Consider the following 16,559-nt stretch of genomic DNA (forward strand, 5'->3'; position numbering starts at 1 on the left):
GGCATAGTTTGTTTATTCCTTGTTGGACAGTAGTAGGCCTTTCTGCTGTAAAAGACACATTCCTTTAGGGTTGAAGAAGCATATCGGTTCACAGTCAAGTCCATAAAAAAAGAAAACATTCAAATTGTGACAGCAAAATGTTTTTTTTCTAATAATCCAATCTAATGCCTTGGAGGATTGACTGTTTTACTGCAATTCGTAATGAACTAAACTGATGACTGAGAAGACAATTGCAAAGAAAATGATTAATGGAATCAATGGGCTTCATTCAACATTCATTAGCCTTGGAGGGCTTCCCTTTATTCAATACATATCAACATTAGGGAGGGAGGGTGTATGTTTCTAGTGAATACACTTCCTCCCCTTCCAAAAGCCCTACAGCGCCCGGGTAATTACTTTAAGCTGAAATGGAGCGGCTCTCGTCAAATCCACACAATGCAAGAGGTGTGTTTGTTCAGGCAGGAGATCACAACAGTGCTTCATTGTACTCTTTAGTCATGTGTTGTATTCAATTCATAGAGCGTTCTTTTTCTTGGGAGAGGAATTTCTCTTGATAGACTACATACAGCAAGACACAGCCACAGAATCCCAACAACAATCAACACACACAGAAAACACAGGATGCACAGTGCAGAACATCAAATCAAAACCCTCACACACAGCCAGTAAAAACAAGCAGGGTTTAGGGAACAATCTTGAAGAAACATAGCAGTGGAGAAGTGATTAAGGACTTCTCCCCCGGCTTAGCCACATCTGGGTAGGGAAGGTCTCAGATCTGCTACTTTTGGTGCTCGCTCTGTAGGTCTATGATCAGACTTTACTACAGAGACTGTGTGGTCTCACTCTGCCAGCTGGCACCTGCTGAGCTCCCAGCATCAAGGTAAGCTACTCTACACACACACACACACACACACACACACACACACACACACACACACACACACACACACACACACACACACACACACACACACACACACACACACACACACACACACACACACACACACACACACACACAGAGAGAGAGAGAGGGAAACATGCACACATTCACAAACAGCTAGAGACAGACACACACACCACCTCCACTGGCAGGGCTCACCTCTGATCTACCCATGTTTTTGCTGAGCTGCGTCACACTTACTCCTGACTCACACTGAAAGTCAATAACAATGTTCAGGAACAGTGCCTTGGATTTGCAATAGCAGACTCTGTTCCAGAATACTAATGTGTACATCCTTCCAGACAGGTCCCCACATGACCTAGATTTTTCACCTCTCCAACAGCTTCAGCCAGCTAGATGCCTGGGAGCTGAGCTAAACAACAGGTAAGAGGGAAGGCGAGACAGAGGGAGAAAGGTCTCAGAGGTTAGGCTAGCTCTGTTCTAACTTGCTGTCTCTAGAACAAGGGGTCAATGAATGGACCCTCTAGGAATGACCATTCAGATTTAGAGTGGCAATTTGCTCTGGAAACATTCCATCTCACAGAGCACTTTGCAAATATTCAAAGTAGCAGTGAAGGATAATTGTTCTCTTATACATAGAATGACCACTAGAGGGCAACAAGGAAGCATGAATTAATAATGTCAGCTGGAATATACTGAATAGCTGTCTGTTAGTGAACTCCAGTGGTCAAATCCAAACATCACACTGTGGTCAACGAAATAAAGGATTGGCAAAAGCACTGCATTTTTCTACGTGCTTAATTGGTGAAATATAAAGATTTTGTCTGTGAAATATACAAGCATGAAAATCAAGAGGCATTTGAACACATCGAACACATTTGTTTTCTGACTCCGTTAATAAATTCGGTAATGCAACATTTATTGGATGCCTTCATCGAAGAAGATGCATTGGGGGCAGTGGTGGAATAAGTACCCAACTGTAAAGATTCCTTAATAGAACATGACTCAAGTAAAAGTCATCCAGTAAAATACTACTTCAGTAAAAGTATTTGGTTTTAAATATACTTAAGTACCAAAAGTAAATGTATAAGTAATTTCAAATTACTTATATTAAGCAAACCAGAAGGCACCATTACATGTATTTAATTTTTTTTTACTAATAGCCAGGGGCACACTCCAACACTCAGACATAATTTACAAACGAAGCATTTATGTAGTCTGTCAGATTTTCTCTTGATAAGTGCGTGAATTGGACCATCTTCCTGTCCCGCTAAGCATTCAAAATGTAACTAGCACTTTTGGGTGTCAGAGAAAATGTATAGAGTAAAAAGTACATTAAAAGCAACATTTGTCAAAATTATAAATAGTAATGTAAAGTACAGATACGCCCCCCAAAATATTTTTACTTAAGTACTTTACACCACTGATTGGGGGTTTGCCACTTAGAGAGAGCAGCAGGAGCTGCTGAAGACTGTCCAAGCTCCATGGACCTTTGTTTGAATGAAGGTCTTTGGTTCTGTTTGATTGAGTAAGTTATGCTCTGACAGAGCTAGGCCTTTTGAATTAGAGTTTGCTCATGTTCTGGGCCACTCAGAACCATGGTTCTAAGCCTCAGAAGGTGACCATCCCTCCGGCGACTAATTTGGTGGTTGTTTAGCCCCAGGGAGGTCCTGGCTTTTTATCCCAGTCCCCAGTCATTAAAAGTCTATATTTTGCCTTTAACCTGCCTCTTGAGTGTTTGTACTGTGGCCAATCCTCGATTACACCACAGCTTATGTGGCGCTTACAGGAATCAAAGCCAAATCTCTGGTGTTGCAAGCGCCATGCTCCAGCACACTGGGTTGTCCATTTCTTTGGATCCACAACTCTCCTTGGTCATTGTTTTTTATTATGCATTTTTATGATAATTTAGGCCAGGATTCAATTAAAGAGCACTTTGTCAGCAAAGACCTCATTCACAATACAACGCTGCATATCAAGAAGCTGATTAAATAGCATGATGCACCTTGTGCTGGGGACAAGAAAAGGCCACTCTAAAATGTGCAGTTCTCAAGTTGAGGGATCGTGCTATTGGCATGCTGACTGCAGGAATGCCCAAGAGCTGTTGCCAGATAATTTAATGTTCATTTCTCTACCATAAGCCACCTCCAACGTAGTTTTAGAGAATTTGGCAGTACGCCCAACCAGCCTCACAACCGCAGACCACGTGTAACCACGCCAGCCCAGGACCTCCACATCCGGCTTCTTCACCTGCGGGATCATCTGAGACCTGTCACCCGAACAGCTGATGAAACTGATGGGTATTTCTGTTTGTGAGAAAAAACTCATTCTGATTGGCTGGGCCTGGCTCCCCAGTGGGTGGGCCTATTCCCACCCATGGCTGTGCTCCTGTCCAGTCATTTGAAATCCATAGATTAGGGCCTAATGAATTTATTTCAATTGACTGATTTCCTTGTATGAACTGTAAAATGTTGCATGTTGCATTTATAGTTTTGTTCAGTATAGTTGACAAATTGAATAAGGTGTGCTAGCTCTGGAATATATCAAGTACATGAAAAGGTCTGGGGATCTCCATGAGGTTTGAGAAACCACTACTTTATAACATGCCTTGAATTGAATCTCAGCCTGAATGAGGAAAACTTTGAGCAGAATTAGACTTTCTCAAATGATTAATTCCTTGTCCTTTCTCCTAGCCTTCTTTTCAAAATGCAATTGATCTTCTTCATACATTTCAGTTCGTACAGGGCCTAGGGGAGCTCTACTGTGAGGAGGAAGGATGATTGAACGGGAGCTGGAGTATTGTCCAGTATAGCCAGAGAAGACATCTCAGAGGTATGTTGGTGACCTCTACTGGTCAGGTCCATAGTCAAAGTAAAGTTACACAAGACCGGGTATTGTATGTAAAGTTGTTAGTGCAAATAAAATAGATCATTACAATACCAGTCTAAAGTTTGGACATTCTCATTCAAGGATTTCCTTTATTTGTACTAATTTAAACATTGTAGAATAATAGTGAAGACAGCAAAACTATGGAATCATGTAGTAACCAAAAAAGTATAACAAATCAAAATATGAGATTCTTCAATGTAGCCACCGTTTGTCTTGATGACAGCTTTGCACTCTTGGCCTTCTCTCAACCAGCTTCATGAGGTAGTCACCTGGAATGCATTTCAATTAACAGGTGTGCCTTGTTAAGTTCATTTGTGGAATTTATTTTCTTATTAATGCGTTTGAAGTCAGTCAATCCGGAAAAGTGCAGTCGTAAAAACCAAGCACTACGATGAAACTGGCTCTCATGAGGAACGCCACAGGAAAGGAAGAACCAGAGTTACCTCAGCTGTAGAGAAGAAGTTCATTAGAGTTGCCAGCCTCAAATCTCAACATCACATCTCAACATCAACTGTTCAGAGGAGTGAGTGAATCAGGCCTTCATGGTCAAACTGCTGCAAAGAAACCACTACTAAAAAGGACACCAATAAGAAGAAGAGACTTGCTTGGGCCAAGAAACACAACCAATGGACATTAGACCGGTGGAAATCTGTCAAAATGTGAGATTTTTGGTTCCAACCGCCATGTCTTTGTGAGACAGAGTTGGTGAACGGATGATCACTGAATGTGTGGTTCCCACCATGAAGCATGGAGGTGGTGTGAGGGTGTGGCAGGTAGCCTAGTGGTTAGAGCATTGGGCCAGTAACTGAAAGGTTGCAGGATCGAATCCCCGAGCTGACAATGTAAAAATCTGTTGTTCTGCCCCTGAACAAGGCAGTTAACCCACTGTTCCCCTGTAGGCCGTCATTGCAAATTAGAATTTGTTCTTAACGGACTTGCATAGTTAAATAAAGTTATTTTTTTAAATGGTTGCTTTGCTGGCGACACGGTCAGTGATTAATTTACAATTCAAGGCACACTTAACCATCATGGCGCTAAGCCATCCCATCTGGTTTGCGTTTAGTGGGACTATCATTTATTTTTCAACAGTACAATGACCCAAAACACACCTCCAGGCTGTGTAAGGACTTTTTAACCAAGCAGGAGTGATGGAGTGCTGAATCAGATGACCTGGCCTCCACAATCACCCGACCTCAAACCAATTGAGATGGTTTGGGAAGAGTTGGACCGCAGAGAAGGAAAAGCAACCAACAAGTGCTCAGGATATGTTGGAATTTCTTTAAGACTGTTGGAAAAGCATTCCTCATGAAGCTGGTTGAGAGAATGCCAAGAGTGTGCAAAGCTGTCAAGACAAAGAGTGGCTACTTTGAAGAATCTAAAATAAAATATATTTTGATTTGTTTAACACTTTTTTTAGTTACTACATGATTCCATATGTGTTATTTCATAGTTTTGATGTCTTGACTATTATTCTACAATGTAGAAAATAGTAAAAATAAGAAAAACCCTTGAATGAGTAGGTGTGTCCAAACTTTTGACTGGTACTGTATATAATGGATTGTGAACACAAGTCTATATTTATCCATGATACCTTTATTCATCACTCACATACTAATCCGGAGATCAATTACAAAAATACACATCTTTTTAAAGTCTGAATTTACATTGAGGGTTCTATACTTCTTAAAAGGCTGGATGTGTCTTTCATCCTAAAACAAAGGAGAAGAACAAAACTAAGTAAATAATGAAATGAAGTTAAACAAATGCAGTATTATTTTATATACAGTAGATGGTGTATTAGCCTTGGTTAACATTAGAGGGAATAGAACATCGATCTAGAATACTTACATGTTGGCTATCCTTTCCAATCTCTCTTTCATATTCTCCTAAAGAAAATGAGTCAAGACAGAATGAAAAACAAAGGGCTTGATTTAATCCGTATTGCGGAAGATCCGCGTAAAAATTCGAAGGTAATTTCCAATTGAGTCGGCATATGCAGAGTTTACCGTGAATGAAGTCTCCTCGAACATTGCCTTTAAAATTTCAAAAATCAACCTATAACGTGGCTCTTTCACAATACTACAGATTGAATCCAGCCCAAATAGTCTAATGTTTCCATTATATTACTTACATTATATTACTTGTAATATCTGCCATTACCTCTGGGGGTGCAGTTGTCACACAGGGGCTGATGGGATAGCTAGCAGAAGGGGTGGAGGACTGAGGACGCTCACAGCCAGAGTTGTGTAGGAGGCTCTCTGGAGGACTGGGTCTTGACTCTAAGGGTATGTGAGCATCAGTTGAACTTTTATATCACACTGGGAATTTGATCTTTCTATTACTGTATTTCAGTTGTTGTATACGATGGCCTCAATAATACTTTACTAAGACACTTTTGTCCAAATCAGTTCCAACCAGTAGCTTCTGTTGCATTATCCGCCATGTGATGACTCCAACCTCCATTGATAAGTGACGACTCCTAGAGGGGGAAAAAAAAAAAACTTGAAAGCTGTACATTTTTCTATCTTTAACCAGCAAACAGAGATACAGTAGACATTCTAGAATGGACTGACATCATTAGTTCAACATCTGCTTCTACTTGTCATTAGATAGAGGTATGGGGAGTTCTTTAGAAGAGTCTCCAGATCAGACAGATGTGGTGTAAAAGATTCCTTCCTACCTGGGCCATGGCTGACACAGTATCCAAGAATCCCTTTGCAGTGGATAGGGACGCACACACACACACACACACACACACACACACACACACACACACACACACACACACACACACACCTGGGCCGTGGCTGTGGAGAGGGTCAGTCTGGTCTCCAGCAGTAGCACTCTGCTCTCCAGGTTCTCCCACTGGTGCTTGTCTATAGTGATACTCCCGGCCGAGGCCTTCTCTAGAAGCTCCAGCCTCTGCTCCAGGGCCAAGAGCATCCCCAGCCTAGTCTGGATCTGCGGCAGCTGGGCCTCCAGCACTGCCAGCCTCCCCTCCACCACCAGGTCCTGGAAGGGTGGTCACAATCCATTCTGTGTGTGTGTGTGTGTGTCACTTTGGTGCTGTGTGTTACAGAGAGAAGGGCCGTGTGTGTGTCTGTGCTTATAATTGTGGAGAAGTATGCTGGTACTCACTGTTTGAGGGACTGTAGGTGCTTGGTTCTGGACCTCCTCCAGTCCCAGCCCCTCCTCCTCTTCCTCAGACTCTTCATTATCAGAGGTTCTACTAGAGGAGACCCAGGAGTCACCACCAATGTGTCTCTCCACTAGTGGCCTGCTTAGGGACAACTGTGGGAAAGAACCATCTCACCTAGTCATGTTAAGGTCGGGCCATGTACTCATGCAGCATTACAATGGACAATTTTATTATTTTAAAATGTTTTATTTAATCTTTATTTAACTAGGATAGGTCAGGCCTTTTTGATAAAGTGTAGAGAGTTGAACAGGTCTGTTGGGCTACACTGTCATGTCCTTGGCAAAGACTTACTGTGGTAGCCATGGGGTTCATTGTTTCAGCCTGAAATGGGAGAGCCTCACTTTTGGAGTCTGAACTCGAGGCCTGAAAACGAGCTCTCGGCTTTGGCTGCAACACACAGATGCAATACATGGACCTTTTATTTTACCAGGTAGGCTATTGAGAACACATTCTCTATTACAATACAGACATGGTCTGATCAAGAGGGTGCAATAGTTAATTGAACCGTGAATACCGTATCATCATTATCATGTCGTTGATGATACGCTTTGCTCTAGGCTCGCCAAAGCTGAGGGAGACAGACTGACCTTGTTGCCTTTGCTGAGCTCTTTGTGTTTCTGCAGGGCGAAGGAAATGACATCACAGAGGATGCAGGTCTTTCTTTCTGCAAAGCCAAACTGGAGGAACTGCTGCTTGGTCAGGACGGGTTTGTAGTGGAAGAGATCCCGCAGTACCTAGATGTGGGTGAACAATAGACAGTATCACACACACACACGGCTGAATTTGCCCTGCTGAAAAATTGTTTCAAATCAAAAATACACCATGGTTGTTTTTTCATTCAAACAGTAAAAAATGCAAAGAGCAAAACCATATTCATTGAATTGAATTGAATGTCATTGAAATGACATTGCAAAGTATCTGGTACAGGGGTTTTAAACTCATTTTGCGCCGGGGGCCACATTCGTTCTTCAAGAAGGTCCAGAGGGTCACACACATTGCTTTTGCAATTTGATGCTACCCGACTGTCTCGGTTTCATTTGAATGATTATTAGTGAGCTGGACACAGTCAAGAAACAGTATAAATGTAGGTCCATTATATTTTCTACAGTTTCCATTTGGTTGTAATCATTTTTTTAAAAGTATATGGAGTTTGTTTTCCCTTCCAAAAAATGATGTGAATTAAGTGTATCGAGGCAAGGGATACACATGAAAAGGGAATAATAGGAGCTGGAACACATATGACAAATCCAAACATTCTACTGATAATTGTAAAACTCACTATAGTTGACATGAGTTCAGGGAAAGATGGCAGTAGGTATGACAGGAGGGCTAAATGAGTGCTTCCCTGTTACACCGACTATAATGGAGAGCAAATGGCTTGTCTCCTCTTTGCACCGTCTTCTGTATGAAATGCTGCTGGTGTGTCGGCCCAATCTGTCTCCCATATTTTTGTGTGTGTGTGCAGGCCAGGCGAAGCAGTGACTGGGCGCCAGCCAGAGGGTCTCGCTCTTCCTTCTCCCTCTCCTCTCGCCAAAATGAACCGATGCTATGAGAGGCAGATAGCTCGCCTGCGGCTTCAGCACTAAGAGAACAGAAGACGGGATTCTGATCCGAGATGAGAACTTGGACCAACATGGAGTTCCTGTATTTACCGCAGGAATCAGGATTTCATGTGAGCCTTTATAAAATAATTGCTCAAGGACGCTGTGCTGCCGACCACCGGTTGCCAGCTGGAAGGAAACACCAGAGAGTGTTTTAAATACAGACGCTGCAGATCAGGGCCCGCTCAGTGAAAACCCTTCTGGTTCTGATAGCAGGGTTAACAGGCTACAGTACAGCCTCAACAAAAAGACTGAAAAACCCCTGATGCATGTACACAAGTCATTCCTTCCAAGTCCTCAGTTGGTTGTGATGAGAGAGGAGCTGTAATATTAGAACGTGAGATGAAGGAAATGGCTTAGCCTTGACCTGACCAAGCACAATATTGTGAAAAGGGGAATTCCGACAGTGGGACATTTCCCATAGATAAGAATGAATGGAATTTCTAGACTACTTTAAGACTCCATTCATGTCATTTGAGCACCACAGGAATGAAAAGGAATCCCACATGTAGCCTACCTTTAACTTCTACAGGGGAAACCCTGCACTGTTTCAAAATGACTTTATTGGTAGTGAGTGATGCAATAGCAATGTATTCCATGTGTGTGTATTAGGGGAAAATATTGCAGTTCAGCTCAAGCTTGGAGGGGTTAAACCACAGCAGAGCGTCTGGGTAGACAGCCATTGGCCTCAGGAGACCCCAAGGAATAAACTGAAGTCACAGTGTGCGAGTGTGTGTGTCCGTTGCCTGTGAGGAAACAACTGGAAACACTTTGCCATTTTGAACCATTACGGCGATAACTGTGATGTATGAGAGAGGGGATCTAGAGGAGAGTCCCTGCTATTGGGAGAAACTGTTCCGTGTTAGGGAGACGACACTGCATGGGGCCACATGGGGAGAGCGGTGGTGGGGAGCCTACTGGAAAAGTAGGACCTAGGAAAGATCCCAGCACGCAGTGAATGAACAGAGCATTAAATCATAGGGAGGGCATGAAGGAACGAGCCTGGGAGATAATACAGTCAACTGGGGAGTGATGCCAATGTGTTTCTCAAACGGGTAGGTCTAGATGTGGGATTGCTGCAGGGGGGGGAATACATTCAAAAACATGATTTCATCACGAAAGATGTTAGTCATTAGAGCACAGACGCTCTGCGTCTTCTTCCTACCATACTAATGGAGACCTATGGAGTAAAATCCCTCAACTGTGCATGATGATAGTTAAATACTAAGGCTATGTCACAGAAACATGTTAACCTACAGTACCCAGTCAAAAGTTTGGACACACCTACTCATTCAAGGGTTTTTCTTTATTTTTACTATTTTCTACATTGTAGAATAATAGTCAAGACATCAAAACTATGAAATAACACAGAATCATGTAGTAAAGTGGGCATTGCGTCAAAGAAGCAGTGCGGCTTGGTTGGGTTGTGTTTCGGAGGACGCACGGCTCTCGACCATCGCCACTCCCGAGTCTGCACGGGAAGACTATAACTAACAATTGGATATTGCATTCCTCATGAAGCAGGTTGAGAGAATGTCAAGAGTGTGCAAAGCTGTCAAGGCAAAGGGTGGCTACTTTGAAGCATCTAAAATATATTTTGGTTTGCTTAACACTTTTTTGGTTACCACATGATTCCATGTGTGTTGTTTCATAGTTTTGATGTCTTCACTATTATTCTACAATGTGGAAAATAAAGAAACCCTTGTCCAAACTTTTGACAGGTACTGTACACTATTACCCTTAAGATTTTTTTTTTTTAAAGAACACAATAGAATCAATGTGTGGATTTACCTTGTAGATGCATTCGATAAAACGTAGGTCGTTCTTCCCAGTGAGTTCCACTCCGAAGCCCACCAGGTGTTCAGCAAGGTGTGGTGAATAGGAGATGAATGCATAACTCACTATGGGAAGAAAGGCAGAAGGATCCCCTTTGGCCAAGCTGTAGAGATAAAGCATAGATTGTGTTTTACAATGTGTACTACTGTTTTCATATGCATTAGTATCATTGAGGCCTAAAAATATGACAATAATGCTCTGTTCAGACAGTTAGACCGATTTTAACAACAACAATTTTTGACCAATCAGATCAGCTCTCATAAAGATCTGAAAAGATCTGATGTAATTGGTCAAAATACCAATTAGTGGAAAAAATAAGAAATTACCTGCCTGTCTAAACGCAGCCCAACGCACATTTTGGCATCAATGGAACCCAAACGAGTTCGATAAAAACTAGAAAAAAATATATACATTTGAAAAGTAGCCAACCTTTTGTCTCCTGTTTTTAAATGATCTCACATCCACAGAAAATTGTATTTGAGCCACATCATTTTTTAAAATTCCAAGCATATTGTGTTTGACGCTCTTCACTTCAAAAGGAATTCCTGCTTCCTTGCTCATCAGTTGTGCAGACTGGGGTCCTCGTCAGAGGGGGACCCACGACTGGTTAATGTAAAGCATGTTTACAAACAGAGTTATAGTCGGGCAGGGCGCCGTACACCCCCTCTGCCACCTGCCGGAGACTTCAAAACAAACCCAGACCATGAACTGTACCCGTGGCTACAGCCCCAATCTGGATGTTTATAGGACTACAGATGTTTAGTCTGTCTTCCAGCCAAATCATTTAGTCTTTGTCGCAAATAGCACCCTATAAAGTGCACATTTTTTTAAACAGAGCCTTATGGGCCCGTAGTCAAAAGTAGTGCACTATCTGGGGAATAGGGTCCCATATGGGAAACATCCAGTCTCGTGACATTATCCTACACTACAGAGGTTTGCCTATAGCACGCAAGAACATCATACAGACTGTTGATAATATTCATTCTAGCCTAAATGTTCATCCTTAATTCATCACAAGTTCCATATGTCATCACACTTGCAACGTGTTGGCACTTTCAAGACAAATACTGAGTGTAATGGACAAAGGCCATAGAAATCAGTGACCCCACAACCTGGATAAAGAGCTGGTCAGATATGCTCATCATAGCAATGGGATCATTGGAAATTAGGCTCATGGTGGAACAAAATATTAAATCATGAGAAATGCTACCATATGCACACCTGCCTCTCCTTCAAGGTCTCGTCTGCCCAAAATATTCTTAGATACTGCATGGATGGTTAATATTTAAAATATTTGTAGAATAGTGAAGACATCAAAACTATGACATAACACATATGGAACCATGTAGTAACCAAAAAATAATAATGTATATTTGAGATTATTCAAAGTAGCCACCCTTTGCCTTGATGACAGCTTTGCACACTCTTGGCATTCTCTCAACCAGCTTCACCTGGAATGCTTTTCCAACAGTCTTGAAGGAATTCCCACATATGCCGAGAACTTGTTGGCTGCTTTTCCTTCACTCTGTGGTCCAACTCATCCCAAACCATCTCAATTGGGTTGAGGTCAGGTGATTGTGGCAGCCAGTTCATCTGATGCAGCACTCAATCACTCTCCTTCTTGGTCAAATAGCCCTTACACAGCCTGGAGTCGTTTTGGGTCATTGTCCTGTTGAAAAACAAATGATAGTCCCACTAAGCCCAAACCAGATGAAATGTTGCGTCATACTGATGGCAGAGTCTATGGACACTGCCTGGTGTCAACAGTACAGGCTGGTTGCAGTGGTGTACCGCTGAAAAATCTGCAGCAACTGCATGACACCATCGCGTCAGCATGTACCAACATGAAAGTGGAACATTCACGACTTGTAGAATCCATGCCCCGAAGAATTATTGGTATTCTGGAGGCAAAGGGGGGTCCGACCCAGGACTAGACGGGTGTAGCTAATACTCACTCACTGGACAGTTTATGAACAGTCACTTCAGAAAATATTTAGACCCCTTGACTGTTTCCACATTGTTAAGTTACAGCCTTATTCCAAAATTGATTAAATAAAACATTTTCCTCAACCATCTACACACAATACCCCATAATGACAAAGCAAAATGTAGAAATGTTGGCAAATTTATTACAAAATAAAAAACATACCTTACTTACATACTGTAAGTATTCAGACCCTTTGCTATGATACTTGAAATTGAGCTCAGGTGCATCCTGTTTCCATTGATCATCCTTGAGATGTTTCTACAACTTGATGAGTCCACCTGTGGTAAATTCAATTGATTGGACATGATTTGGAAAGGCACACACCTGTCTATTTACGGTCCCACAGTTGACAGTGCATGTCAGAGCAAAAACAAAGCGATGAGGTCGAAGGAATTTTCCTTAGAGCTCCGAGACAAGATTGTGTCGAGGCACAGATCTGGGGAAGGGTACCAAAAAATGTCTGCAGCATTTAAGGTCCACAAGAACACAATGGCCTCCATCATTCTTAAATGGAAGAAGTTTAGAATCACCAAGACTCTTCCTAGAGCTGGCCGTCAAGCCAAACTGAGCAATTTGTGGAGAAGGGCCTTGGTCAGGGAGGTGACAAAGAACCCGATGGTCACTCTGACAGAGCTCCTCTGTGGAGCTGGGAGAACCTTCCAGAAGGACAACCATCTCTGCAGCACTCCACCAATCAGGCCTTTATGGTAGAGTGGCCAGACGGAAGCCCCTCATCAGTAAGAGACATGACAGCCCGCTTGGAGTTTGCCAAAAGGCACCCAGAGACTCTCCAACCATGAGAAACAAGATTCTCTGATCTGATGAAACCAAGATTGACCTAAATTCCAAGCGTCACGTCTGGAGGAAACATGGCACCATCCCTACGGAGTAATGGCAAAAAGTTGAGAATGACAAATATTAATTTTCACAAAGTTTGCTGCTTCAGTGTCTTTAGATATTTTTGTCAGATGTTACTATGAAATACTGAAGTATAATTACAAGCATTTCATAAGTGTCAAAGGTCTTTATTGACAATTACATGAAGATGCAAAGAGTCAATATTTGTAGTGTTGACCGTTCTTTTTCAAGACCTCTGCAATCCGCCCTGGTATGCTGTCAATTAACTTCTGGGCCACATCCTGACTGATGGCAACACATTCTTGCATAATCAATGCTTGGAGTTTGACAGAATTTGTGGGGTTTTGTTTGACCACCCTCCACTTCAGGATTGACCACAAGTTCTCAATGGGATTAAGGTCTGAGTTTCCTGGCCATGGACGCAAACTATCGATGTTTGTTCCCCGAGCCACTTAGATATCCCTTTTGCCTTGTGGCAAGATGCTCCATCATGCTGGAAAGGCATTGTTCATCACCAAATGGTTCCTGGATGGTTGGGAGAAGTTGCTCTTGGAGGATGTGTTGGTACAATTCTTTATTCATGGCTGTGTTCTGAGGCAAAATTGTGAGTGAGCCCACTCCCTTGGTTGAGAAGCAACCCCACACATGAATGGTCTCAGGATGCTTTACTGTTGGCATGACGTAGGACTGACCCAAACAATCGGAAAGGGGATTCTTCAGAGAAAATGACTTTACCCCAGTCCTCAGCAGTCCAATCGCTGTACCTTTTGCAGAATATCAGTCTGTCCCCGATGTTTTTCCTGGAGAGAAGTGGCTTCTGTGCTGCCCTTCTTGACACCAGGCCATCCTCCAAAAGTCTTCGACCTCACTGTGTGTGCAGATGCACTCACACCTGCCTGCTGCCATTCCTGAGCAAGCTCTGTACTGGTGGTGCCCCGATCCCGTATTTGTGCCATTCCGAAGGTGAATGGGCAAGACAACATATTTCAGTTCCTTTTAACGGGGTATGTTAGTAGGTGCCAGAGGCACCAGTTTTTGTTAAGGGCTGCAACACTGCTGGGTTTTTCCACACTCAACAGTTTCCTGTGTGTATCAAGGTCCTCCACACAAAGGACATCCAGCCAACTTGAAAAAAATGTGGGAAGCATTGGAGTCAACATGGGCCAGCATCCCTGTGAAACGCTTGACACCTTGTAGAGTCATGCCACGATGAATTGATGCTCTGAGGGCAACTCATTATTAGGAAGGTGTTCTTAATGTTTGGTATACTCCATGTATACTGTATACAGTGAGCTCCAAAAGTATTGGGAAAGTGACACGTTGTTTTGGCTCTGTACTCCAATACTTTGCATTTTAACTTCATAGTCAAATACTGACTGTCAGTTTTAATTTGAGGGTATTTTCATATAGACCCCAATTTTAGGGGACCAAAAGTATTGAGACAAATTAACATGTGTATTAAAGTTGTCAAAAGTTCAGTATCTGATCCCATATTCCTAGCATGCAATGATTACATCAAGCTTGTGACTCTACAAACTTGTTGGATGCATTTGCTGTTTGTTTTGGTTGCGTTTCAGATTATTTTATGCCCAATACAAATGAATGGTAAATAATGTATTGTGTCATTTGAGCCACTTTCCTTTTAAGTAAGAATATAATGTGCTTCTAAACACTTATACATTCATGGGGATGCTACAATGATTACAGATAGTCCTGAATGAATTGTAAATGATGATGAGTGACAAAGTTAGACTCACAAATATCATACCCCAAGACATACTAACCTCTCCCAATATAATAACAGGGGAGATTAGCATTTGGGGGTGTATGATATTTGTGTATCGAACTCTCACTCATCATTATTCACGATTCATTCAGATCTATCTAATAACGATAGCAAAAATGGAGGGACTATGTACAAAAATTGTCGTCATTTCTAAACGGTTCATACCCTCAAATGAAAGCTGACATTCTGCACTTTAAAACTCAATCATTGTATCATTTCAAATCCAAAGTGTCAACCCACTGTCCACCAGTCTTGGCACACCTGATGGTCAAATCAGGTACTGGAGTACAGAGCCAAACCACAAAAATGGTCACTGCCCCAATTCGTTTGGAGCTCACTAGATATCAGAATGAATGAATAAATATATGGGGGATTTATTTATCCAATGTAAGCAAGTAAAAATGACACAAATGTTCAAACATCTCCTACACTGCAACTAAGAGACTGAATAGTGGAGCCATCATGTGTGTGGCCATCAACTGAACAACCACAACACAGGTGCCGACAGATTGTACAGCCCAAAAAGTTTGGGAACGTGGCACAATTGTTTAGTTAGCACTGGCACCATTTTTTTAAATCCATGACCTAGCTAACATACCCATTATAGTCGACCTCTCTTGGGTACTTCAATGCCCGTAGTTGAGCATCCAGCTTCCGAAGACATCCTTTCAAATCACCGGTTGACATCATTGTGGACCTTGAAGATGCAAATGACAGACAGGTAACGTTACCACAACAATTCTCCCGTTTAACTAATTTTTGCAACGAATGGATAAAACACCAACTAGCTAACTAACAAACAATATAACGTTAGCTATGTAACGTTAAATGTTGGCTAGCTACCAACACAGCTTTCCAGCAAGTTACTTGCTAACGTTAGATTTTGTTGAGGTGACACGTTGTAGCAGCTACTGAAACATACCATAACACAAAATATAATAAATTACCTTGTATTTAAGTAGAAGGGCTTGCCAAATTAGCTCGCTAACTGGACATGTATTTAGTTTGTTTTGCCCGGGTAAATAACATAACTGCCGCGATTGGTTGCTATGATAAGTGAATCAGAAAAACTAGAAGGAAGATTCAAAAGAGCACATTCGTAGCTACATGGCGGTAAAAGTTTTGTTTGTTGAATTCTGGTTTTAATGTCGATGGTAAACTGAGGACGACTTATGAAACAAGCTGAACTTACTAAATCCATGTAAAACGCCGTCTTTCCTGTCTGTAGTTGAAAGGAAAACAAAAGTATTCTGGTTAGCTACCTTTAATGTGTTAGAAGAAACAAAGCAATGCACTGCAGATTTTTTTGTAAAAAGTCCAATGGATTTTTGTGTAGGCCGACATTTTTTCTATAATAATATTTTTTAAACAAAACAATTGAACGATTGTATATATCATAGTTAAGTACCATTCACAATCGTTAGATGGATTTACTCAGTTACAGCCACGTCATTTCCACCAACAACAAGCGAAACGTCAAACCAGACAACAGTGCGTGT

The 16,559-nt window shown here is 41.9% G+C and overlaps 1 protein-coding gene and 1 long non-coding RNA gene across 4 annotated transcripts; one reads left to right on the plus strand and one right to left on the minus strand.

The window, feature by feature from the left end:
- Positions 1–380: 380 nt before the first annotated feature.
- Positions 381–9,319, plus strand: LOC110534493. Its single transcript, XR_005034202.1, has 5 exons — positions 381–880; positions 1,246–1,327; positions 3,640–3,736; positions 5,968–7,422; positions 7,616–9,319. It is a non-coding gene; the product is annotated as an uncharacterized LOC110534493 (long non-coding RNA).
- LOC110534491 (centrosomal protein of 44 kDa) lies at positions 5,367–16,558 on the minus strand. Of its 3 annotated transcripts, XM_021619369.1 has the most exons (12): positions 16,469–16,558; positions 16,253–16,282; positions 15,659–15,757; positions 10,385–10,532; positions 7,580–7,726; positions 7,284–7,379; positions 6,932–7,084; positions 6,590–6,805; positions 6,209–6,272; positions 5,954–6,072; positions 5,642–5,679; positions 5,367–5,502 (listed from the first exon to the last, which is right to left on the minus strand). In XM_021619369.1, exons 3-12 carry the CDS (start codon positions 15,748–15,750, stop codon positions 5,454–5,456), a joined length of 1,122 nt encoding a protein of 373 aa, XP_021475044.1. In that variant the 5' UTR covers positions 15,751–15,757; positions 16,253–16,282; positions 16,469–16,558; the 3' UTR covers positions 5,367–5,453. The 3 variants fall into 3 exon arrangements, 2 of the variants coding, with proteins under 2 accessions (XP_021475044.1, XP_021475043.1); XR_002475129.2 differs by lacking the exons at positions 16,253–16,282; positions 16,469–16,558 and adding an exon at positions 16,008–16,161 and having other exon boundaries at positions 6,179–6,272; XM_021619368.2 differs by lacking the exons at positions 16,253–16,282; positions 16,469–16,558 and adding an exon at positions 16,008–16,166.
- Between the last annotated feature and the right edge of the window lies 1 nt (position 16,559).

This window comes from Oncorhynchus mykiss, chromosome 10 (assembly GCF_013265735.2).
Source record: "Oncorhynchus mykiss isolate Arlee chromosome 10, USDA_OmykA_1.1, whole genome shotgun sequence".
NCBI lineage: Eukaryota > Metazoa > Chordata > Actinopteri > Salmoniformes > Salmonidae > Oncorhynchus > Oncorhynchus mykiss.

What these genes read in the sequence shown, in the direction of transcription:
- LOC110534491 (XM_021619369.1), bottom strand. Translation starts at nt 15,750, where the DNA reads ATGATGTCAACCGGTGATTTGAAAGGATGTCTTCGGAAGCTGGATGCT. An exon ending in TGAACCCCATGGCTACCACA is followed by an intron (nt 7,085 to 7,283) that starts GTAAGTCTTTGC and finishes TCTTTCCCACAG; the next exon opens with TTGTCCCTAAGCAGGCCACT. An exon ending in CACCTACAGTCCCTCAAACA is followed by an intron (nt 6,806 to 6,931) that starts GTGAGTACCAGC and finishes CCACCCTTCCAG; the next exon opens with GACCTGGTGGTGGAGGGGAG.